The 25,916-nt window shown below is 35.0% G+C and overlaps 1 protein-coding gene across 3 annotated transcripts in view; it reads right to left on the bottom strand.

Annotated features, from left to right (window-relative positions):
- GRIK2 (glutamate ionotropic receptor kainate type subunit 2) overlaps positions 1-25,916 on the bottom strand; it is a 644,466-nt gene that overhangs the window by 186,631 nt on the left and 431,919 nt on the right. For all 3 annotated transcript variants that reach the window (XM_059176999.1, XM_059177000.1, XM_059177002.1), the window contains exon 11: positions 16,716-16,922. In XM_059176999.1, coding sequence (XP_059032982.1) covers positions 16,716-16,922 — 207 coding nt within the window. The remainder of the gene's footprint in view (positions 1-16,715; positions 16,923-25,916) is intronic.

The following is a 25,916-nucleotide window of genomic DNA, read 5'->3' on the forward strand; positions in this document are numbered from 1 at the left end:
CTCTCACTCCCCCTGCTTGTGTTCCCTCTCTGGTGTGTGTCTCTCTTTTTACAATATTTTTTTTAAATCAGTTATGTATGTATAGTTAGCTGAATAATTCCTGAATAACTATGTAATAAATACTGGGGACTTGGATAACTATGGTCCAGACCCAGAATCAAGAGATCTCTGCTATGGAATCCTTACCGTGTGTGGGTAGCCCTGCAGAGCCCTCAATGCCAGTTTTAAACATATTTAACCCAATCGTACCCTCAGTTCATAAGGCATAGCTCATTAATCAGTTTATTATCAACACATTTTTTAAAAGACTAACCTTCAGTTATTTACATGCTGGTTGAAAATAGACATAAAAGTTACCTAGTGTGTATAACGGTTTGTATAGGAAAGCAGATAAAGTGTATATGGAGAAGTTTGGAATAAATTTCATATTCATGGGAGATGAAAAAAATTGTCACAGAAGCACCAAGACAAATGTAAAGTTTTCAAGTGGAATTTGAAAAAGTGCACTGCAGTTTCAAAGAGTGAAATACTTGTAATGCAGTCAAAAAAGGATTCCATCAGAAAAGATTGAATTAAGGTGCTCAAAAGATAAACTTTTAGATGACCAGGATGACTTGTTTTCTTAGGTGCTAATAACTAAAATTGTGACTTTTTTATACTGATGACCCTTTGCTTACAGAATACACATTTCTCTTCTGTTCCTGCCCTAAAGACAAGCTATCTTTCAATAGTGTCAGATGTAACCAAGGCTCATTTGAATTTTACAAATATAATTGTGACAATTTTGACCTTTGTGTACTATTATTTGGAGGAACTTAAGGACAAAGTCACTTTATGTGTCTTACCCTGAGTTTTTTCCATAACTCATGTTCTCCTGTTGTCTCATTGTTTACTGTTTGATATATCTGACATTATCTGTGTAAGAAACCTTGGAAAATGACTTTCGTAGGGGGTCTACATTAGGAATAGTAAGTGTTTCAGAATGCCTTAATCTTTTATTCCATAGGTATGAATCATTTCTCTACTTTAAAATTCAAACTTCTAGTAAGTTCAACAATCTTACTTGAATTTACTTTTTCAAGAAGGAATCTGTAATGATATCATATCTATGGTTTAGAGTAATCACAGGTATAATGTAAGTTTTATTGTACTTCCTTTCTGTGGAGAGTAGGAGAGCATGGGTGGATAACTTATACTCATCTATTTATTTTACAGACATTTACTAATCATCTCCACCGTGTGTGGGACCCTATAGTGGGTATTGTGAGAGATGCCAAGAATTTGAAATCATTTCTGCCTCAGTCAAGACACTGACATTTGCACAGAGGAGACAAGTCATGTGTGTTTATAGCTAGAATATAATGGTTGGGGATATTCATTTGAGATATATCCCTATTTATAAGTAGCTTTTTAACTGGAGTAGGCCAAATTGGCATAGATAAAAAAAAAATAGTTAATTTATTTAACAAACCCTCATTAAGTGTCTATCCTGTGTTAGCCCGTGTTAAGTCTTACTAGAGATGCAGTTTCCTGGAGAGTTTATACTCTGATTCAGAAAAAAGTCTGAAGATGTATGCTTTGAAAAACAAAAAATGACATTAGAGAGAATATTTTTTAATCTAAATGTTGGTAAAAATTAGTCTATGGTGAACAAAAGGAGCTTAGTGTATTATCAGGTATCAGAATTAATCTCTTCTGAAGAGAAGAAAATACAAGGGTATAAATGATAGTTTTGTATTGTCTAATACTAAGTTAAATACTGTCACATAAACAAGTAAATAAATTTGTACTCGAATAAATCCCACAGACAATACATTTGATCGTCCAATGGTCCAAGCTGGATAATGCTTAAAAACAAAACTTGATCAGAAATATCATCATAATTAAACATGTTAAAAAAGCAAAGACAAATGAAAAATCTCTGGTTCGGGGATTATATCTTTAGCAAAGACTAAATGTCTTAGAGGGCCAGGAAACCTTAAAATGTATTTAGAAATGATCAGGAAATTATATGGGTGAAGACACATGATTTTGGCATAAAACAAAAGTGCTTAATGTTAGTATAATGGTATACTGTCAAACAAATGCTTTTGTAATAGATTGTTCTTAGTTAATAAAAATAAATATTTTAGGAAAAAAAGATGTAGAAACTTTTTTGTCTTTACTTTGTGTTAATCTTGAACAATTTTCTGAATCAGATCAGAGTCTATCTTAAATTGAATTGTTTTTCAATATATTTAAATGAACCTGATCAAGTTATAGTTCGCTCCTTACTCACCTGTGATGTTATAGAAAATAATATCCTTCAGGTAAAACTTCAAGCTGAAATTAAATAAACTGCCACACTAAAAACAGTACATTGGAAAAAAAATCTGTCATTTTCTTAGAATTAAATCTTAATGACATTTTTGATTCTTTTCCTTCCAGCCAAGATTAGATATATAAACCTCAGGTTTCCCAAAATATTTTGGGAATATCTCTATTATTGTATGACTTTAAGTATATAAAAATTACTTAAGTGCCTATTTCACCTAGGATTCAAGTTTATATTTTCAGTGCCTAAATTTGAGGTAGGCAAAAAAATGCTGAACTAATAGTACTGAATTATACTTCCATAAGGAGACATCATAAAGAATATCTTATTTTAGAAATTACATGTTCCATTATTCAAATTTATTTTTATTTAATTTTTTAAGGATTTACTTATTTATTTGACACAGAGAGAGAGAGAGAGGGAATGAACAAGTAGACAGAGAGCAGGCAGAGAGAGGGGGGAAAGCAGGCTCCCTGACAAGCAGAGAGCCCAATGCCGGGCTCCATCCCAGACCCTGAGATCATAACCTGAACCAAAGGCAGAGGCTTAACCCAATGAGCCACCCAGGCATTCCTCAAATTTACTTTTATAAAAGAAACCTCACATTAATTTCATGTGATAGGAAAATTCAATCACAATTAACAAAGAAATGATATCTGTTCTATTAAGAAAATTCGTGCTATGGTTTGCCTTTTTAAAATTTTATTTTTTGTTTAGGAGTTGGTTTTGTTTCTGTTTTGATTTGTTTTATGTTCTAAAGCAAATGTCATTTTTGAAAAACCACATTTGTTTATATCTGTTTTCAATTCATTTATTTTGTTTTTCTGGTAATAATAGATGCAAATCAGTGTTTATTATTTAATAACACACAGATGTTCCATATACCACAGATAAACAAACTTTCCAGCCCACTGCTTCAATAGTGCCACTGCAAATTCACTCTCTGAATCAAATGCAAACTTTTTATTGTTGAACTCAAGTAATTCTAGATTTTAGATCTGCTTATGTGGGTAATTTTCTCCCAGAATACCCGTGCCCTTAATTTATATTTCTACTTTCATTTTCATGTAACAATTTGAGTTTTCAAATTCCCAACTCAAGCCTTCTCCATTCCACTCTGTTTCCTCTGTTCATTTACGAAACTTCTGAGAAGCTACTTTGGGGGGGGGGGTTTCAAAAAATTTTATTATTTTTTAAATATTTATTTATTTGAGATAGAGTATGTAGACACACGCAGGTGCACTTGAGCTTGCTGTTTAAATCTGCTTTGAGGCACTTGAGCACCTGGGGGAGGAGTAAAGTAAGTGGGAGAGAGAGTCTTAAGTAAACTCCATGCTCTGTGTGAACCCCTGGGGGGCTCAATCTTACTACATGAGATCATTATTTGAAAGGAAACCAAGAGTCCTATGCCTAATCAACTTTGCCACGCAGGTGCCCCTAAAAGATTTTAAGTAATCTCTACAACCAACGTAGGGCTCAGATTTACAATCCTGAGGTCAAGAGTTGCACGCTCTATGGATTGAACCAGTCAGGCACTAGCCCCATCCTCCATCCTATTTCTTTTTTAATAAATCTTGCCTAAGGGTTAGGGGAAAACTTAAGGAAAAGTTTCAATGCCTAGTAGTGTGAGATTGATCGGTCGTATACTTTTTGTAGGAGGTAAAATTATGCATAGGATGTACAGGAGTAGATAAGAATATCTCTATATCTATAGAAGTCTCTGTAATATCAACTTTAGCATCGAACTTCCTCTTAGTCTTTAAATTATGTTTTTGTACTATATTTCTCTGATAATATTTATGTCCAAAACATTTACTTTACTGATATTTTAAAGTATCATACATTCAGGAATCATATTTGAAAATGGAGTAGTATCCATGAGCGATGTTTATTTAGCAATTTATTATGTAATTACAAAAATAAAACAATCCTTAGCTCTGTTTGTTTTGCTAACAATTACAATTAAAGAAGAAATTAGCAAAAAGTTGTGATTAGGGAATAAATTCTTTTAAAAATCTTGAGACTATTGGGGAGCTTGGCGGGCTTAGTCAGTTAAGCATCTGACTATTGATTTCAGCTCAGGTCATGATCTCAGGGTCCCAGAATCGTGCCAGGCTCTGTGCTAACTATCTGCTCTCTCTCACTCTCCCTCCAAAGATAAATGAATGAATGAATGAATGAATAAAATTAAAAATCTTGAGAGTACATGTTAGAAAAAAATGTTAAAAAACTAAGTATTTCTCTCTGCCAAATAAATAAATAAAATCTTAAAAAAAAAAAAAAAAACTAAGTATTTCTCAACATAACCTCAATGTTACTATGCAATCACATAGGAAAAAAAATTCTTTTTACACTAGTATGAAAAGAATTATTTAACACTAATCATGTCTTATTTTCTTTTTAAAAAATATAATCAATATTTTTGAGAGATATTGCTAATACTATAGATAACAGTGTCTTTCTCAGAATAAGCCTTCAATAAATTGTTGTTGAGTATCATTTGTGGGATAATTTCCAAAGAATCATCATCTCTTATCTGGTACAAATCAGAATTATACTGGTCTGTGATATCCTACCTCTGTATTAACTCTCTCTTCTTTGCCTCTGAACTATCTGACGGTACATTTTAACTATGACAGCTTCCTGTTTAAATCTGTTTTGAAGAAAAAGTTCAGTCAGAAAGAAGGCATTAACCCTTCTTAATATGTCGTGCCTCTAATACCTGAGATAATAGTTACAAGATTTCTCATTAAAAGTAAAAATCATTTGCTTGCAAAGTACTTTGTCTTTTTTTTTTAATGAAGAAAGGAAAATTATTAACAAATATGTTGTGACTTTGAGTATTTAGGGCGGTCTCTCTTTCATGAAGGGAGCAGAAGAAATTGAGACTTTTACTTAAGTTGAAGTCCAAACCATGCGGACTTAATGAACAAATTGCAGGTGGACAGAATTGCTAAATTTGAAAGACAAAAACCTTAGGCACTTAAGTATTAAACAAACAAACAAACAAACAACATAATTTCATGAGCTCCAGTTAAGGAAGAATTTTTCCAACAATGCACAAAAACATCACAAGCCATAAGGAAAAATTAATAAATTTGAGAGACTCAAACTTTAAAACTTCGATACCCAAACACACACATGCATACCCATTTTAAACAAATCAAAAAACAAGATCCTAACTGGGATATTCAGAAAATATAACAAATTACTATGTAACATTCATAAAAGTCAAAGGAAATAAAAATGGGAAATTCAGAGGAGAAACTAGTCTATAAATGTAAGAGGAGGAGAAAGAGGCTAACAGGGAATTGCAAATTAAAGCAATGAGATTTCATTTGCATGCAGATTAACCAAATTAAGATAGTGAGAATCTGAAGTTAGTGATTTTGCAGACAAACAGAAACTTTATACTCTTGGTGGAAATGTAAATTAATAAAATAATTTGGAGAACAGTATTTTCAATATCTTATGAAATACATATAAACTCTAAACAATTTCTTTCTCAGTACGCCACATAGAGAAGCTCTACATAGGTGCTCTAGGAGACAAGACAGCAAGACTGGATCTTCATAAAAATATTGGTTTTTGTTAACATATGGAATTAACTTATGTTAACATATGTTAACAATGGAATTAACTTGAGTGTCTCTCAGTAGACTAGCTAAATAAAAGTGGCATATTCCTATTTTAGAGTACTACTGAGTGATTTAAGTAAAATGGGCAAGAAAAATACCAAACTTAAGATAGCTGTTATATGTGGAGACAGAAGAGCAAAATGTAATTCCACCTTTTGTGCTTGACTTAGGTTATTACTAGATTGAGAAACTAATTATGGTAAATAAGGGACTTCAAAATGGTCTGAAATATATTAAAAGAGAAACTTGAAACAAAGGAAACAGATATGCTAACAGTTGTCACTTTTGGGTCATGGGGAATTAAAAATAAATTTGCATGTTTATTTTTTAGTTCTTTCTCTTAAAATTAAAAAAAAATCATTATCATAATATCACTACTCTTCAATGTTTTTAACTGAAAATACTAGGATGCTTCCACTAGAGTGCAAAATTACAACAACATTACTATCAAAATTCAAAGCTACACTGCAAGTCAATTCCCATTTATTTGAAACTGTTTTTTGATTTAGGCTTTCCATTTTTGTGATAATACCTGGAGCAGTTTTAAGTTCCCTGAAAAACAAATATTTGATTTCCTCCCTAGAATATAATAAAAGAGCAATCAGGAGGCAAAGCAAAGTATAGAGAGGTCCTGTTAGGCTCATTTAGGAATCATAAAAGGCTTGATAATGTTAAATACCAATTGCAATGCTAGGGCAGCATGCTGGGAAGCACTCATGCAGTTGGAAATCCATAGCATCACTGGTCTTCTTCAAAATAATGTAAAATAAGGGTGAATTAGATCCCAACAGACTTTCCACTTCACTATTGTTGTGTTATAAACTGAAACTGAATCTCTCTTACTGTTTTTTATAAGAAATCTGCCAAATGGTCAAGCTTTTGTTTGTTTGTTTTTTAAAATTTCAACAGCACTTGAAGCTAGAAAAAGGAGCCTCATTAAAAAGAAAAAGCTTTTATTGACCAATACACTCTTACCAAACACAAATGGTTAATGATATCAAAATACAAGCCTCTTTAAGCGCAGAGAAGTTGTAACCTTTGGAAAATAAGTTGGCCCCTCTGGAAGATCTAAGTTTAAAATGTTATTTAAAAGAAAACATACACTTCTAATAGACTAAAACTTCAACCTACACAATTCTTTTTTTTTTTTTTAAGATTTTTATTTATTTATTTGAGAGAGAGAGCATGCAGGAGGAAAAGGCAGAGGGAAAGAGAGAAACTCAAGCAGACTCCCTACTGAGCACAGAGACCCCCTTGAGGCTCAATCTCACTACCCTGATACCGACTTCAGTAGAAACCAAGAGTCCGTTGCTCAACCAACCGCACACCCAGGTGCCCCTAATCTATACATTTCTAATGAGGTAAAGGGACTGTGAATATGGTTTTAAGACCTTCTCATTTTTTTAGCTGTAATTATAGAAAATAGATAGCATCCAAATCCCCCCCAAATTGCTCAGGTAAGAAATAACTGGATTTGCAGATATAATATTCCATCACACAGTTTATCAGCATTATGACACTGGGTCAGAAAGGCCCAGAAGATCACTGGTGTAAGAGTGTGCTGAAATTTGCCTCCAGCTGAGGCATATTCTGCTGGAATGATGAAAAAGCAAAGAATTTCAAATAACAAGGAGTGTCTCTGATCTCTGGTCCATTTTTAACCTGCACATACAGAGACTTTGCATACCAGTGTATTAACTTATGTATGGATGTTTACATGTATAAATTTTCCCAAAGTTTTCCACTGCCAAGGCAAACATCACCAGAGATTTGAAAATAATTTAACTGCCCTTGTCTCCTTTAAGTAGTCCCATAATAATATGTGCTGCTAGCTTATTGCAGCCTAGGTGTTTTCCCGCATGCTTATGAATAACTCTAGTTGGCTTTATGAATAACATACTAACAGCAGTAATCTCATGAGCCCATAAATGAGTTATTAGCCATAAAGAATACACTACCCAAAGCTACAAGTAAAATTTATGCCTAGCTTAATACAATGGTTGCATTAGCAAGTTGTGTTCTTACCTCTACTCAGGCTCCAACAGAGTCAGCAGTTACTTAGACATACGCTGGGGGGGGGGGGGGGGCGGTGATAAACAGGCTACACATTAGGAACCCGAGGACACAATATCCCCATTTTGTGCCTTTCAACATCCTGGCCTAGAGGCTTCCAATACCCTGGGTTGACAGATCAAGAGTCACAAGTGTAGAACATGTGTTCTGCTCTTCAGCCTCTGTCCCCTGGGTAACCTAGAGCTTCACAGTAATACTTTTACATTGGGGTTTCAACCCCTTCCCCTCAGGGAGGGAAGATGGTCAGGACAGTTTGGGCAAGAACTTTGTGGGGCAAAAACTACCCCTCCAGGCCAGGAGGTAGGAGGAGTCTCTTAGATGATTGGAAACAAACTCACTGGGAGACACCCCCCCCCCCAGCTATGACCCCAGCAGACAGAAAAAGAAAAGATGCCCCTGCTGCCTCTGCCACACTCCTGCTGCCACTGCCCCCACCCCCCTGCTCCCACACTTCCCACCTCCAGACCTGCCCACTCTCCCATCTTAAGCGTGTAGTGTCTTTAATAAACTGCTTTGTGCTTCCTACCTTCCTTATTGGCTGTATTTATTCAAGCATGGGTCCTCAGGTAAATGTTTTGTGGGGAATGCAAGAAACTGAGATCTCCATTCACAAAACACAGACTCTGCCACTTACAATAGCTCAATAGCTAACCTTGGTGTAAGACGGAAAAATTTTATACCATATTACATAGAATATTATATAAAAACTTAGAATGCTTTAATTTCAAAAAGGAAAGGACATCACAATGCATTTCTTTACTTGGCCCTTGAATAGAAACTTTCACTGGGGCCTTCAAAGGCAACATAAAAATAAACGCATTTGGAAAATATGTAGCCTTTTCTCTAAGAAGAGTGGTGCTTGAGTTTAACATTTGTTGTGGAACACTGTCCAACATTTGTGTCATTCTTTCAATAAATATTCTTTAATGCTGAACACTTTCTACAATTGTATCATTTGTGTCTCCTGATTATTTTCAGTATAGGAAGCAAATGAATACTACTAAGTATATAACACAATACAGAGGACTATATATGCAGGGAACTGATAAGGTAAAATAGTGCTCTTATTTAGATTTTAATTAGCCTGATGACTCACAAAAAATATCAACTTTTATAGCTGCCCAACAAACTTCAAATAGAATGGCCCATGGCACCAATCATCATTAAAACTCAATAGATAGCTTGATGGAAAGACCTAAAAAGGCAGGTTACCTATATAAAGGAAAACTACCTAGATTGCTCTTCTATTTCCTCTGTAGTAGGACATATGCTATCAACATTTTTGAAATTTACAAAATCATTTGTTTCTGAGTAAGTTTTATTTAAAAAATGTATTTAAGTAGTGCTAGGTTGAAATTTTAGGAGATTTAGGCAAGAACAATATAGCTCTTTACCTTCAGTTTTAATAGAATTCAAATTTGACACATTACCAAAGCATAAAATAAATCAAAGAGGTCCAAACATGTTTTGATTTTACTTCTAATGATTACTTTGATTTAAAAAATATACATATTAAATAGTAATTTTTTAAACTGGTTGTCTCTCCTTTGCTGGTATCCCAAGTATCATCCCTCCCCACCAATTTATCTTGCCTATTGCTAATCTCACACTGAATCTGACTTTCTATTAATTATTCCCTATATTTAATTCTAATATAAAATCACCAGACATAGATAATTTAAGTAGAATGAGATAGCTGAACATCAAAAGTTCTAACGAACAAACAGTTTTATTATTAAAACCTGAGGCCAATATTATGGACTCTGATACAAAATTAGTATCAATAGCAACCCTAATCCCTACATTTTTCACATTATAATAGTGTCTACATGTTTTACGTTTTAGTCCTCAGCAAGCATGCTCATTAACAATATAGTAGTAGAAAGAATAAGTATACATATTACTATGTATAATAAATTTCATACTTAATGCATCTGTATTGTTTATCAACTACATGTCAAGCACTGCATTAGGGAACTTATATATATATATCATACTAATTATTAATATGACATTATCCTTATTTTATTTTTGAGAACACTAAGGTTCAAAGAGTTTAAGGCAATGTGCCCAAGGCATAAAACATAGCAGAAGAATTAGAATTTGAACTCACATCTGCCTTAACAGGGACTTACTAGTGTGCAGTGTTGTGCAGGCTTACCATGGAGATGATGGAAGGGGAAGGTGCCTTGAAGGGAAGGCTTGTGACTTTTTAAGGACCAACTGCCTCAGGGGGCTGTGTTTTCCTAATATCTTTCTTGTATCCTCATGTTACATCACCAAGGAATCATCTCTCATTGGATCAAAATAAATTTGAGAGATTATACCAAGCGCTGTACTTTGAGGTTCTTCTCAAAAAAGAGACATGGAGGGGCTCCTGGATGGCTCAGTGGGTTAAAGCCTCTGCCTTCGGCTCCAGTCATGATTCCAGGGTCCTGGGATCGAGCCCCGCATGGGGCTCTCTGCTCAGCAGGAACTGCTTCCCTTCCTCTCTCTCTGTCTGCCTGCCTCTGCCTACTTGTGATCTCTGTCTGTCAAATAAATTGATAAAATCTTTTTTAAAAAAGTTAACAAAAAAAAGAGAGAGATGGAGAAGAAGGTGGTTAAGACAGGTTTTACTAAAATAACAAAGATTCGGAACTGTAAGGGCAAATACAAATTAAACACAGGAGGCTCAATTCTCCCTATTGAAAATCAAGGAATAAAGCCCCTCCCCTTTTCTTAGAACATTTACTTTAGAAAACTTGTAAGTCCTTTCTCTCTTTGAAATATATATAAATCTTCAAAAAGTTAATTAAGCCTCTTTCCAGCTTTATGACCTAGGAATATCTTTCCCAAGGATCTGGGGGGTATCTTTTTGAAATGTAATCACCATAGAAGATAACACCCTATTTCCAAATTTTTGTGGGAGAGGAGGAGCCTAATTTTGGTGGGTGGGAGCCTAAGACCTACCTTTTTCATCAAGACTTGAAAGTTTATTTTTCTATTATATAAAACCAATTAGTAAACACAGACATTCATCCCAGTTTCCAAATGAATTTAGGAGGAACCATATGTAATAAAGGGTGTTTTTTTAAGCCTTCTTACTTGAGGACTAGGTATTGTTTATCTTGAGAACATATATGCAATGGGTTGTGTCTTCCTGGCTATTAAAAAGGGTGAGATTTCTTTGTTTTTCAATCTCTTAGTGAATTGCTTTTGATGTGCATTCCATTCTTGTTTAATGCCTATTCATTAATAAAATTATTTTATTTTTCATCTACCTTTATGAAAAGGTTTTCTAGGTTGGAAGGAGGTTTTATTTTTAATTGTATTTCCCCATCACCACACTTGTGTAAATGCAGCCTCTTGATGGCTCTCTCCCTTCTACTTAACCTAGTAAAGCCTAAACAAAAACAAAAACAAAAACAAAACAAAATTGAAAATGATTTGGCACATAGTTCATATAAAAGAAATATTAGTTGCCTCTGCACCCAAACTTATATAAAAATAGGTAGTATAATTTAGATGGGCTCTAGCCCATAGTTTCAGGTATGGACACATGACCCAAGTCTGGCTACTCCAACTACCACTTCCCTAATTTTAGCCTTTTGGATTAGTTCAGAGAATGAGCACCTTATCCAAACTGACCCAACTGATACCCATCCCACCTTACCCTAAACCCCTACCATGGGTTTTGCGGAAACTTTGGCAAAAAAAGACCTTTATCGCTTTCAAAAGGAGGGCTTTAAGGACTAGGTCAGCCCAGAGTAGAGTTTCTTTAGTTCAGCATGACTGATGATTAGGGCCAAATAATTCTTTCTGTGTGTGAAGGGCTGTCTTGCACGTTGTTTAGAGGTTAGCGCCACTAGCTTCTACCTTTAGACGGTAAGTAGCAACCCCCACCCCCACCTCCTTAAGATAGTAAAAATGTCTTTGGGGGCAAAAACAAAACAAAACAAAAAACAAACGAACAACAACAAAAAAAAACCTCCGCAAGGTTGATAACCATTGGCCTAGAGCCACCATAGTTCACCTTTGTCACCACATGGAAGATAGCACTTAAGAATAAAACATATGGAGAGGAGAGTAAAGCCAAGAGACAATAATGTAGCAAAAGAGAGGTCAGTCATTAACGACAGACTTTAAGACCCTGAAGCCAACTATACTTGAATTGAGAACCACCACTGGAGGTTTTAGTGTCATGGGGCTTTTAAAAAACTATATTTGTATAAGCTATTTTAAGCCATGTTTCTGACATTTGCACTTAAAATAGTTCTGATTGATTGTATAACTATCATACAACTTACATTTAAACAAGTATGACAGATATTGAGCTGGTAATTAAAGTGTGACAGGTGTTATGCAAGAAGGTTAGTGTGAAAAGTCATAGCAGGTGGGTTTTGTGGGGTGGGATGGGGAAACCTCACTGGGGAAGAGTTTCTGAAGTTAAACAGAAATAATTCAGGTGAAGTGATTGAGGTGGAGGTTGAGGACAGTGGTACACAGAGAACTAACCTGAAAGCAAAAGAGAATAAGAGTGGGAAAAGTCCACATGGCTTTGGCTGGATAGGGCAGAATAGAATAAAATATAGAGAGGTGTGCCAATTAGAGTGGACATTGATTTTCAAATTTCAGAGAACATCAGAATCACCACTGAGGCTTGTTAAAAGAAAGACTACCAGTCCCCACTCCAGAGTTTTAGATCTAGTAATTCTAGGAAAATTTGCATTTCTAGCAGGTCTGCAGTTCTGTGGAACATACTTCAAAGACCTCTGGTGTCAGGAAATTTTAAGGGATAGTGCAGGATCCCAAGGCTAACAGTAGCTGAACTGTAACTACCCTAAGATCCGAAGAAATAAAGCTATGTAGGGTGTAAGTTGGAACTGAGAACAGGAGAGAGATTTGGGAAGAGCAGGATCATAATGAGAAAGTGAAGTGCCTTGTAAGGATGCAGCCAGCTCAAGGCAACAGCTCAGGGAGTGAGGAAGGAAATAAATATTCTGACTTCACTCTCTTTCCCTCCCTTGGATCTCTTTCTGGGAGCCCTATTGATTTACTCGAGGTAAGACAACCTTCCAATACAGAAAGCACGGTGGAGAAGATCTGAGACTAGTTCTGAATAGTAAAAAGAAAATTTCCATAACAAATAAACAATGACCAAATACGAAAGGTTTATGAATATATAGTCAGTCCTATATCCTTAGAATAATGGAAACTACTGGAGGATTTTATGCAAGAAAAGAGCAAAATAAGATTTTCCTTCTGAAACATGCCCTTTTCTTGCATAAAATCTTCCAGTAATACACACAGATACAACCCCTCACAGAGATAATGGATTAGACGGAAAAGGACCTCATATTGGGATATTATTCCAGATGACAGTGGAGATGGAGCTAAGTAGGAAGGTTTTGGAATTATTTAAGGAGCACACTCAATAGAACATGGTAGAGTGAGAAATGATTTTAAAATGACTACTAAAAAAATGACTACTAAATTTTGGCTTGGGAAGCCTATTGACTCATTGCTCCATGTACTGATATAGGAAACTCGTCAAAAAGGAAGACTCAAGAAAGAGAAATAACAAATTCAGTCTGGAATATGCTACCTTTGAGATGCTTATGAAAAATTTAAGCCAAAAATATAACAGAAGTGGGTTGATATATGGGTCTAAGGCTCAGGGCTGAAGATATAGAATGGTAAAATTTCAGCAGGAGAAATGTTATCAAGCTACAAGACAAGGTAAGCTTATCCAAGGAAAGCAAGAAGTCTAGGGTATTTATCTGGTTATCAGTAAGAGTTACTATTTTTTTTGTTGTTGTTGAAATTAGCATATTCATAAATGTGCAAACCGGGCTGAGTTTGTACAAAGAAAAATATATCAACTATAATCATCATTCTATTTTAATATGACTTGTGCTAAATATTAAAAACCAAGGCTATGTCGACAATATGAGACATGAGGAAGGTACCAAGAAAGGGAATACTAATAAGGGAAAAAAGGAAGGTGAAGTGACAGATTTAGCACCAAGAAGAATAAAATGACTCAATGACTTGAAGCCCTCATCAGTGGTCTCAACTCAATACCACAGGCAATTTTCTTGAGAAACAAGTATTAACTGATAATATCCCCCTTACTAGTCCCTTACTTGGTGTGTCATCTTTAAAGCCATAGTTGTAAATCATTATTTCCTAACCTCATTTTCTACTTTTCATTTCCTTGAAGAAACATGGATAATAAGTCAAAAAGAAACAAATTCTAGAAAACAAAAACTTCAATCCATTTTGAATCTCAAAAATCTTAATTAAAGGGCACTAATTGAGCACCTCTGACAAATATATACATAAAGACATCGATGATCTACAACTCCCGAGCTCTGTCTCAAATAAAAGCTTTATAATAAGCCACTTATTCCAAGGTCTGATAGTGGATATCCATTGTATTGAGCTGTGCAGCATCCATTCTTCTTTCTTCAGGTATAAAAATCCCAATTTTCCTTTAAAACTCCACAGTTCCTCAAATCTAAATCTACATTGTTTTAAAAGAGGTTGACCTCCAACTCCTACTTTCTTCAATGGATATATATGCTCCCAAGCTATCCAGTGACAACGGCACTTCCTGCTGAATGGGATAATTGGTCCAGGATTTAGTTTATGACCTACCTCAGGCCAATGAAAACAAATTTGGGGTCTCTTGATGAAACAACATCCAGGTGTTTTACTTCTACCTGGATGTTTGATCTAGAACTGCTGGTGGCAATTGTTCTTGACACTTGTTGGGAGGCACATGTCCAAGAGTAAAACAGATACAAGGAAGCAAGGACTAAACTGAGGCAAAATCCAGTCACACCACCTCTGGACTTGTCAAAGATGCAAACATACAAGTTAACATTTTTGCTAAACCAGCTGGAATTGGAGTTTTGATGGTTACTGCTATATTAATAGAAGTGAACATAAAGTTTAAAGTTTTATATTTGGTTCCAAATCATATATTGTCATCATCTTTAATGGATTTTACAAAGTTAAAATATAAATGGACCATTTAAGCAGAATTTTTAAAAAAAATTTTTTAAAAATAATTGATTGAGTCTGGAACTTTAGGACCTTATTGAGTAAATTTCAAGTCATTAAAAGAAGTATGTGGAAGATTTAAAGAAAAATATTTTTTAGGGGCGCCTGGGTGGCTCAGTGGATTAAGCGTCTGCCTCTGGCTCAGGTCATGGTCACAGGGTCCTGGGACTGAGCCCCACATCAGGCTCTCTGCCCAGCAGGGAGCCTACTTGCCCCTCTCTCTTTTTCTGCCTCTCATGCCTACTTGTGCTTTCTCTCTCTGTTAAATAAATTAGTAAAATCTTAAAAAAAGAAGAAACATATATTTTAAAAATGATTGTTTATTTGTATTGTTATTCTGCTTCTAACCAAAGCCTAATATCTCCTTCTTTTTTTTTTTTTTTTAAGATTTTATTTACTTGTCAGAGAGAGAAAGAGAGAGAGCACAAGCACAGGCAGACAGAATGGCAGGCAGAGGCGGAGGGAGAAGCAGGCTCCCTGATGAGCAAGGATGCTGGGATCATGACCTGAGCCAAAGGCAGCTGCTTAACCAACTGAGCCACCCAGGCATCCCTAATATCTCCTTCTTGATAGAAAGATGAAATATAGTTAGATACATGCATACATACAAACATATAGATAGATTCAGATCTCCTTTATTCCCTTACTCTTGATAATAAGTGTTGTAATTAATAGCAATGAAGTATTTCAAAATGCTGCAAAAGTTGCTTATATTTGCTACTTCCATTAATAAGAACTTTTATTTAGGGTATAATTCACACTGTATTTTAAAGGAATGTATATTTTGTTATTTTATAGAATATTTAGCAAGAACATCATGCCTTAATATTACGGAAAATGTCAAAATAAACTTAAATATTACAAAACACAAAACCAAATGCAAAGTTATTATTTTTTAAGATAAAAGAGCATATTTCAAAGGGATGAATTAATTGACACTACTGACTGAGAAATTATGAAATAATGCCTTCATTATAAATGAAAATCATCAATTATAAAATTATAAGTTATGAAATAATGCCAAAGAAGGAATGTCTGGCTTATTCAACTAACTAACTAACTAAATAAAATGTATCTTCCTGCTTCCATATGCTTAATACATTTGCATTATTTTTATACAGTATCATATTCTATTCTTTTGGATTGCTTTCATTTCTACTCTAAAGTAAGAACTATCCTATCCCCTAAAGATAAGAAGTATCAAAAATAAAAAATAAAAAAATAAAGATAAGAAGTATCCTATCCTAGTTTAGGAAATTTTTATCACAAAATTTAGAGTTTGCATCACTCATTCTTATTGTTGATTATGAACTTAGCATTATAAAGGTGAAAAAGAAATAAATAAATTGTTGGGAACCCACATTATAACTTGAAAATTAGGACTAAATTATTTTAAGGTATTAAATCACTACATACTAGTTAATTTATAACAGACACCTCTTTCTAATAGGACCAAACATCCCTCTTAGATTCTTTATATTTAAGAGCAAAAATATATCTACTTTATTATTTAAGAAAATACATACTTGAAATATATTATTGCTCTTTGTCATTAACCCCTGACCCTCAAAAAATTTTTAAAAAGTAAATCTTATAGCAAACTACCAGAGGTAATGACAATAATGAGAAAAGACACTTACATGATCAATTAGTTCACGGACCATTCCATTCCACTGTCCATTGGCATCATCCTGAGCTCCATATTTCCCATCCTCCACAAGTCTAATTTCATACGTAAATCCAAGGATTGTCGATAGCTCTCTGAGGAGGTCAATGCAGTAGCCCTCAAATCGATCATTCCCATAGAGAGGCTTGTCAGATTTCTTAAACAGAACATAGGGTTCCTCCTGGAAATAGTAAACATGAAGATAGGAGGTATTAATTAATCGTAAAACTATGAGAATTGTAGCTTTCCTTAAAAGACAGAATATTTCACATTAATTTAGAATAACAGTCAATTTTATTTTCTGTTAATTGTAATTAATATAAGGTGAAATCTTAAGAAGGCAAACTACTTTGGGAATATTTGTACTTCAAAAGAGAATATGTGACTATAATAATTTCACCATGACTATATAATAAAAATATGATATTATTTATCTTCTATCATATGTGAAAAATAACATATAATGTGATATATGCTATAAAATAAGCAAACATAAGATCCAATTTCACATGATTGCAATATCCCAACTTGATTCACATCATTCATTCAATATATGCTGTTCTATTTCAGGGGGCTGTATCAATGAAAGAATGATAAAAACTCACTAATTGCCTACTATGCTCTAAAATCTGGAGTAGGGACTCTTACATATTACCACATTTTGTCCTAACAAATATGAAAATTATGACTACTATATTTATAGGAAAAAAAAGTAACTTACTTTGGAATATGGAAAAATAAACAACATTTATCAAGGGTTTCTGCATTCATACAACATTTTAGGGAACACCTACTATGAGCCAGCCCTCTTCTATATAAAAGAGAAATTTCTGAGTCATGAAGTTCATGATATAGATGAAGAAATCAATAATAAATGTCTAAAGAAATAGAACACATAACTTCTGATGCTGATAAATGACATAAAAGCATAAGATAGGGCAATAGGATACAGAACAACTTCAAGGTACTTGGCAAGATAAAAGAGGACAAGACAAAATTGAGTAATATGTCTGGAAGTCTTTACTGAGGAGAGGAGAAATGAGGTAGAGCCTAAAAGATGAGAAACAGTTTAGCCATTTGAAAATTTGAAAGAAGAGAATTTCAGGTCAAGGACACAGCAAGTAAAAGCCCCGAGGCCAATATGATACTGGAGTGTTCCAGAAAGAGGACTACTGCCATCAGTGTGACTGAAGTCACATCCAGGAGGTAAGGAAATCAGTTGAATAAAGTCAGAATGAATAGAGAGAGGAGCCTTACAGGCTCTGCACAACAGGCCCTGTTAAAAACTCATATGTTTAATTAAGTACTAAGAGAATCCATGCGTTGACATATTTTTGTGGGGCAGGAAGAACATGGTATCCTGTGAATAAACCAGAGTGCAGCTGGCTCTGCTACTTACTATCTGACCATGGGTAAAGGCTCTGGAAGGCGCTCTCTTAGGGAAAGACACTGTGGAGTGGAAAATTTAGAGAAGGTTGCCATGCCGGTCTGTCTAGAAAGGTGATTACGCTCTTTCCAACCTCTGGAGAACAACAATCATCCCATGAGGGTCATTACACCTCATTTTGGATATGATGGTAATGTGCCCTCTTGCCCATACACATCTCAGAAACAAGACTAATTCCATCTTTCTTCCCAACCCTGTTGACCTGGCTTTTCCCTCTACTGTTTTCATATATGCTCTAGCCTGACCAGTTGCTGTTCTTCTCATGTTCCCCCACACTGTCACCATATGACAGAACTCCTGCTTAGAGATCAGCACATTGTTGTTCCACATTTTCAACTAATTTTTGGAATGCCCTTTCATCTTTCTGCTTTCTTGGACCATATCCCAATAACAGTGCTTGTCCTTCAGCTCTCTTTCATGGAGATCATCATCACCTCCCATCCTTCAGGTACAAAGGCACATTTGGTGTCCTCCCTGCCCCTCATTGCTACCCCATATCATTTCTTCCCTCCTTCAAGCTTCTGCTCCTCTATGGCTCATGCCATTTTACTATACCATGCTCTCTCTCTTTACAGTTGCTGTTATCCAATGAAATCTGAACCAAAATATGTACTAAGTGGGAAGGGAAGCCTTTACTTCCAAATGTTTACCTACTGGATGACAATTTTGCTTTCTTTACCAACTCTTATCATTATTCTTTATGTATACAAATCCACCTACATAAAGCATCCAACATGATGTTTCAGTCCTTTTACCCCCTCATTGCCAAATCCTTTCCCTCACTGGGATTAGCCTCCCTCTCCCATGACTACAGCTACACTACAGCAATGGTCAGAAAATGATCTATCTCTATGTTAAGATTTTTTAAAGCCCATTCATCTAGCTCATTGTTCAATCACACACATGCCTACCATTCTTTGGTCCTATAAAGATCTCTAACTCAGGGACCCCTATACTTTCCCAGTATCCATCAATCCCCTTTTAACCTCACTTCTGACTTCCAAACCTTGTCTGGCCTAGGTCCATTAGCATAATTTCTATATTATACACATCTTCAAGACTTTCACCACTTTTGTGCTGGAGTATCTCGCCTTACAAAAAATATGCTTTACATGACATTTCTTTTCCTCTATGCCTACTCCCAAAGAGCTAAACAATACTAACTGTTTATACTCACAATTAATACCCTCAAACATTTTATGATAGGATCTATTTCCAAACTCTACGAGATGAACATTTTATCCATTTTTCTTTAACCTCACAACCTTCTACTCTAATACTTAGTTGATCACTTCAGTAAGAAAACAAAAGCAATGACATGTCATACCCTTACATGCCCACAGCAAACCCCACCAAACTCATCTACTTGTATTCATTTTCTCTTTCTTTGTCTCCTGTTATAGAGGAACTAGAACTCTGCTTAATGGGCCAGTCCTAATAATTATATTCTGATTTTTGTATTAGTCAGGGTTCCAAAACAGGATGCCACTTTGAGCAGAGTAGTGGTTTCAGCTGAGAAATATAACCGGTCTAACCTAACTACAGAATGTTTCCATGGAGATAGAAACCATGACCTCAATTGTCTCCCTCCCTTTGATCTCTTGCTGGGGCTTCCCACTGGTTAAACTGAATCAAAAGCCAGGGGATACATGAGTCTATTGATGTAATCCACACAAATCAGACACCTGGGACAGACCATAGAGTGAAGAAAAATGGAAGATGGATCTGGGGACAAAAAGGATGATACATAGTATATTCCCACCACATTTCACTTGCTCCAAGTCCTGATTAGCTGAGTTATTTTGTATCTCCTTCATAACCAATCTGTCCCTTCACATGGAATCATTTTCTAAGTATGTATACTTGTTCCAATAGCCTTCACTTAGTCCTGTGACCCCTTCTGCCACAGCTTAATTTTTCTGTTTCTCTTTATAGACAACTATCCAGAAAGATTTGTCTACACTTGCTACCTTAATGTTTCAGTTATCTGTCCACCCAATGGAGTGACTTATAGACTAACTCCGCTTAACTAATCTTGACACAACACTAAGGACCTCCAATTTGCTGAATCCAAGAGATGTCGCTCTATTCTCTTTTTACTCAGCCTCTCAGCTGCATTTGCAAAATGAACTATCACCCTCCCTGCTCACACACACACACACTTTAACACTCTCCTCTCTAAGCACGTCATTCTTCCTTGGCATGCCCCCTACCACAATGGGAACTCCTCTCAGGATCTTTTGCTACTGTTTTTTGTTTTGGGTTTTTTTTTGTTTGTTTTTCTGCCTTATTTTAAATGTTGATGATTCTCTATGCTTATTTATAGCCCCTTTTCTGTTTTTTTTTTTTTTTAATTTGTCCCTAAATGAACTTACCCACACATATTAAATTCAATAACATCTTTTTTAAGGCTTTTATTTATTTGACAGAGAGAGAACAATCACAAGCAGAGAGGCAGGCAGAGGGGGAGGGGGAAGCAGTCTCCCCACTGAGCAGAGAGCCCGATGTGGGGCTCAATCCCAGGACCCTGAGATCATGATCGGAGCCGAAGGCAGAGGCTTAACCCACTGAGCCACCCAGGTGCCTCTAAATTTAATAACATCTTAAGCTGATGACTTCAAAATTTATATACCTGACCTAGACCTCTCCTAGTAAGCGTTAGGCACACATATTCAGCAAGCACTTGTCAGTACCACTTAATGTCTCATAGATATCTCACATTTAGTGTGCCTCAAACAGAATTCATCTTTTTCTTAAAACTTGTATACCTTTTCTCTGATTTCAAAAAAAAAAAAAAAATGACACCATCACCTACCCAGTTACTCAACCAGTTACTGAGGCATCATACTTGCTTCCCTTTATTCTAGTTCATTCACTAAAGAGCAACAAAAGATCTTAAAGTATATATTTAATTATATCCCCACCACTACTTCAAACAAACTAATAGATGACCCAGTGCATTTAGAATAATATTCAACTTCCTTGCCAAGACCCCTGAAATCTGTGTTACCGCTCGTTTTCACATTGGCAAATGAGTCCAGCACTCATAAAATTGATCAAGTCAAAAGCCAGGAAATCACTCTAACTCTCCATTCTATCCTTTGCAAATCCTGAAAACCTATCAAGTTCCTTCCATTTCCCCTGCTTTCAACATGGTTCATGTAAGCTTTATTTCCCCTGTAGGTTCCTATTGTAGTCTCTTACTTCTACTTTCCATTTCTATGTTCCCATACTCAATTTTCCATAGAAAGTCATAGTGATCTTTTAAAAATTAAACATTATTTCATCATGCATCTGCTTAAAACCCAATAATGGCTTTTTATTGAAACTTGGGGAAAGAAAAAAGGCAAAACTGCTTACCCTGGTGGTCACAGTGCTATACACTTTCCTCTCTGACCCTAGCTTTTCATTCCTCTCTCATTATATTCCAGATATATTAGTTTTCCTTCTGCTCCTCAAACTTGCCAAGCTCATTTCTGACTTGAAGTCTTTGCCTTGCCTTCCTTGCCCCCAATTTCTGACTGGAAAGATCTTTCCTAAGATCATTCTCATCATTCAGGTCTCTGCTCAAATATTGCTTCTTCAGCACTAGATATAAATAGTGTGTGTATATACATATACAGATATATAAAATATGCATATTTATAATATATAAATATATATATTTCCTTATAAGTTACTGCTTTGTTTGCAAATGTTTTGTTTTTCCCATTGCATTTACTTTAATATGAAGTTTTATTATTTATTTATCTATTTATTTATTATTATTTAAATTAACTTTTTGGGGAGTGTGTATTTCTTTCATGAGTGCAAGGATATCGGAGATTGCATTCATTAATATATATCATTAACCACACTCAGGAAATGTGTTCAATGAATAAATTTTTCATTATGAAGGCTTATAGTTTCCATTTCCCTCTTCAATCTCATCTTTTCCTTAAATTCTAAATATTTTGTTTTCTTTCAGTTTCTCAAATAAAAAGAAAGTTTCTGCCTCAGAGCTTTTTAACATACTGTACTATGTGCATATAATGTTCTTCAAATGGTGAGCTCCCTTCCTTCCTTTAAGGTTCAAATTAAATGTGAAACCTTTCCTGAACTAATTTAAAGAGTTCCTATTATTCCCTATCTCAACACTTTATCTCCTCAATTAATTCAGTTTTAAGTTATTTTATTTGTTGACTTACTTTTTGTTTGTCTCACTTCCTTGGAATATAATATCCATATTGATTCATTTTAGTTATCTCCCATGCTTAACACTGCCTGGCACATAGTAAATGCTAAGTAAATATTAGGGGAATAAATGATTTATAAATTAGTGAATTCTCTGACTCAATTTTCTCATCTCTAAGTAGATTTAACAATGCTTTTATAATTATTTTGAGAATTAAATCAATGGAAATTAATAAATAACATCTTCTTAATATTATATTATTTTTAGCTTCCCAATAATTTTCAATAGATTTTAATAGACTTTTTCTTTTTCATTTTTTTAGAGTGGGAGGATGGAGGGGCACAGGGAGAGGGAATCCCAAGTGGGTTCCATGCCCAGCACAGAGCCTGACAGAAGGTTCAAACCCACAACCCCAAGATCATGAGCAGAAATAAAAATTCGAACACTTAACCAACTGAGCCACAGTTACAGATTCACAGTAAGTTTCAGTGGAAAGGAATTCCCATATATCCCCGATGTGCAGGTATTTGTACAGATATAAATTTGGTAAAACTTGTTTGGAAAAATACCATGCATTCCATTATTAGGTCATATGATAAAAGTATGTTTACCTTTGTAAGAAATCACCAAATGTCTTACAAAGTGGCTGTACTGTTTTGTATTTCCATTGGCCATGAAGAAGAGTTCCTATTGCTCCACATCCTCACCAGCATTTGGTGTTGTCAGTGTTCTGGATTTTGGCCATTCTAATAGGTATGTAGTGTTTTTTCATTGTTGCTTTAATTAAAAAATCCTAAGGACATATGATATTGAGCATCTTTTCATATGCTTAAATGGAGTTTTATTAGAACTATTTTACTATTTCAACTGTTTTACTAGTTGGACTATTTTATTTACTGGTAGGACTATTTCACTAGCTTCTTTTATTAGCTGTCATTTTTCAGAGAGGCTACATAATTTTCCCAGGTCACATAGCTAACAAGAGATAAAAGGAAGCTAAAAAGAGGCTAAGCTAAGAACTCAGGTTTTCTAAATTTCAAAATACATACTTTCCCCATTATTTTATGTTGCTTTCTATACCTTAAGAGCATTTATAGAGAATCTACATATGCTAGATTTTTAAATGGAATTATGTCAAGCACATAGGTATCAGAAATTAGTTTTTAGCTGTAAGTTCACAGCTGGGTATTTGGGTTTATCTAAGTTAAAGGACAGTAGAATCCTGTCTTTTTTTTTTTTTTTTAAGATTTTATTTATTTATTTGACAGAGATCACAAGTAGGCTGAGAGGCAGGCAGAGAGAGAGGAAGGGAAGCAGAGAGAGAGGAAGGGAAGCAAGCTCCCTGCTGAGAAGAGAGCCCCATGCGGGGCTTGATCCCAGGACCCTGAGATCATGACCTGAGCGGAAGGCAGAGGCTTTTTTTTTTTTTTTTAAAGATTTTATTTATTTATTTGACAGAGATCACAAGTAGGCAGAAAGGCAGGCAGGCAGAGACAGAGGAGGAAGCAGGCTCCCTGCCGAGCAGAGAGCCTGATGTGGGACTTGATCCCAGGACCCTGGGATCATGACCCGAGCTGAAGGCAGAGGCTTTAACCCACTGAGCCACCCAGGTGCCCCAAGGCAGAGGCTTTTAATCCACTGAGCCACCCAGACACCCTCCTGTCTAATTTTTAAGTACTATATAATTACATACAAAATTAATTCTCTAGGGGCACAGAAAATATTATCAATGTGATAAATATGGTTTTCTTCCTCCCCTACAGTTGTTATTTGGATAATAATACTATCATTCCTCTTTACTCATGTGGCATGCTAGTCTTTTAAGTTAGATAACACATTTCCATGGATAACAATTTAAATGACCTTGTTATCTTGGAAGAGGAAGAAGCCTTGCAGTTAAACAGCTTTCTTTGCTAGGTATTTACATTTTAGGGATATTCAAGTGTTTCTTTTTCTGGTTTCTACATAGAAAATTTTTGAAAACTTTTGAATATTTTAATATTTATTTTATTAAGTAGTAATTGCTGATATATACATATATGTATAGTTCAGAAGATATTTTTTAAGCAATTTATATGGCATGGTAATTACTTAAATTTCCATCAAAATCACCAAAATCATCACCAGGCACAAAGCAGGCTTACAGAATGACTACTATACTGAACTGAGTGGAAATAGATTACTCTGTTCAACTGGAGAAGCCAAGGGAACTTGAACTTGAAACAAAATATGATAAAACAGGTACATTCTCCTATGAGGATTGGGTACAGGTGGTCACATATCCTCAGGTTCCTAACCCATGGGCAGAAAGTTAGAGATTTGAGAAGAACTTAGCATATGCCCCTACAGAAGAGGGGATAGCCTGAGTATTTGGAGCTAATGGAATGGCAATCAAAAGAAACACATTGGTGTAATACATTAATCCTTTTAAATTCATTCTTGATTTCATTTGGTTTCTGATTTTTAAGTAAATGGATATGTTTTTTTTTTTTAAGTCACAAAAACTGTCTTTTTATCAAGCTCTATACCCTAAGTAATAGAACTATCTAATATTTTCCAAGAACCAATTTTGTTCCAGACGCTGTTCTGGGTGCTTTCCTTGGATAAACTTGTGTATTTCTCACTATAACAATATGAAATCATTAATATTATTTCTATTTTACAGATGAAGAAACTGAGGGTAAAAGTGCTTGTGCCCAAGGTCAATAGCCAGCATACAACCCAGGGAGTCAGACTATTTTACTATTTACCACCACACTATACTTTCCACATTAAATTGCTTCTAGTGATCATTACCAAACTCCATGTGAATGCATAATTGCACATAGCTCATTAGGTAACTTGATATATATCCTATGACTTTATTATTTTATCAATCAATTGAGATTAGCTAATAGGTTAACATCATGCATGCAAATTGGTAATACACTTACTAATTGAACAATGCAGTCAAAACAATATTGCAGAAAAGAAGTAAATATATAATCCAAAAAATTCATTTTCTTCATAATAATGATCTCTTTTCTAAGTGAGAACATATTTCTAACATAAAAGTTCTTCAAGAATTTGTAAAAATAGCATATTTTAAGCCCAACAGATTTAGGTAGTAATACATGAGTATCTAAAAAAAAGCTTTCTCCTCATTTGCATTATCAAGTCATCATTGTGTCTATTTAAAATTTTGTCTCAAAATATTTATGGTATATTTTTCACATAAACTCACTTGAACATTAGAAAAAATATGATGGGAGTTAGTGATTACTGAAGTATATTTGAGGCACGTGAGGGATTTTGTGCAAAAGGTACAAAAGCAGAGCAAAATTTTTTTTTTAATTATGCTATTTAAATCTCATTAATTCGGGTTTTCCTAGTAACTAGCCAACCTATTAACTTGATTTTAATCACGTATAAGCCAATAGGAAAATTTCTGTCATGGGCAAATAAGTTTGTTGATCCCTGTGAGACTGAAGTGTATTTAGGTATATATTTTATACAGCTTTTCATACCACTAGAAAAAAAGCTGTGGTCTGAGTGCATCTTTCTAGTATTTATGG

Source organism: Mustela lutreola, chromosome 6, assembly GCF_030435805.1.
Source record: "Mustela lutreola isolate mMusLut2 chromosome 6, mMusLut2.pri, whole genome shotgun sequence".
Taxonomy (NCBI): Eukaryota; Metazoa; Chordata; class Mammalia; order Carnivora; family Mustelidae; genus Mustela; species Mustela lutreola.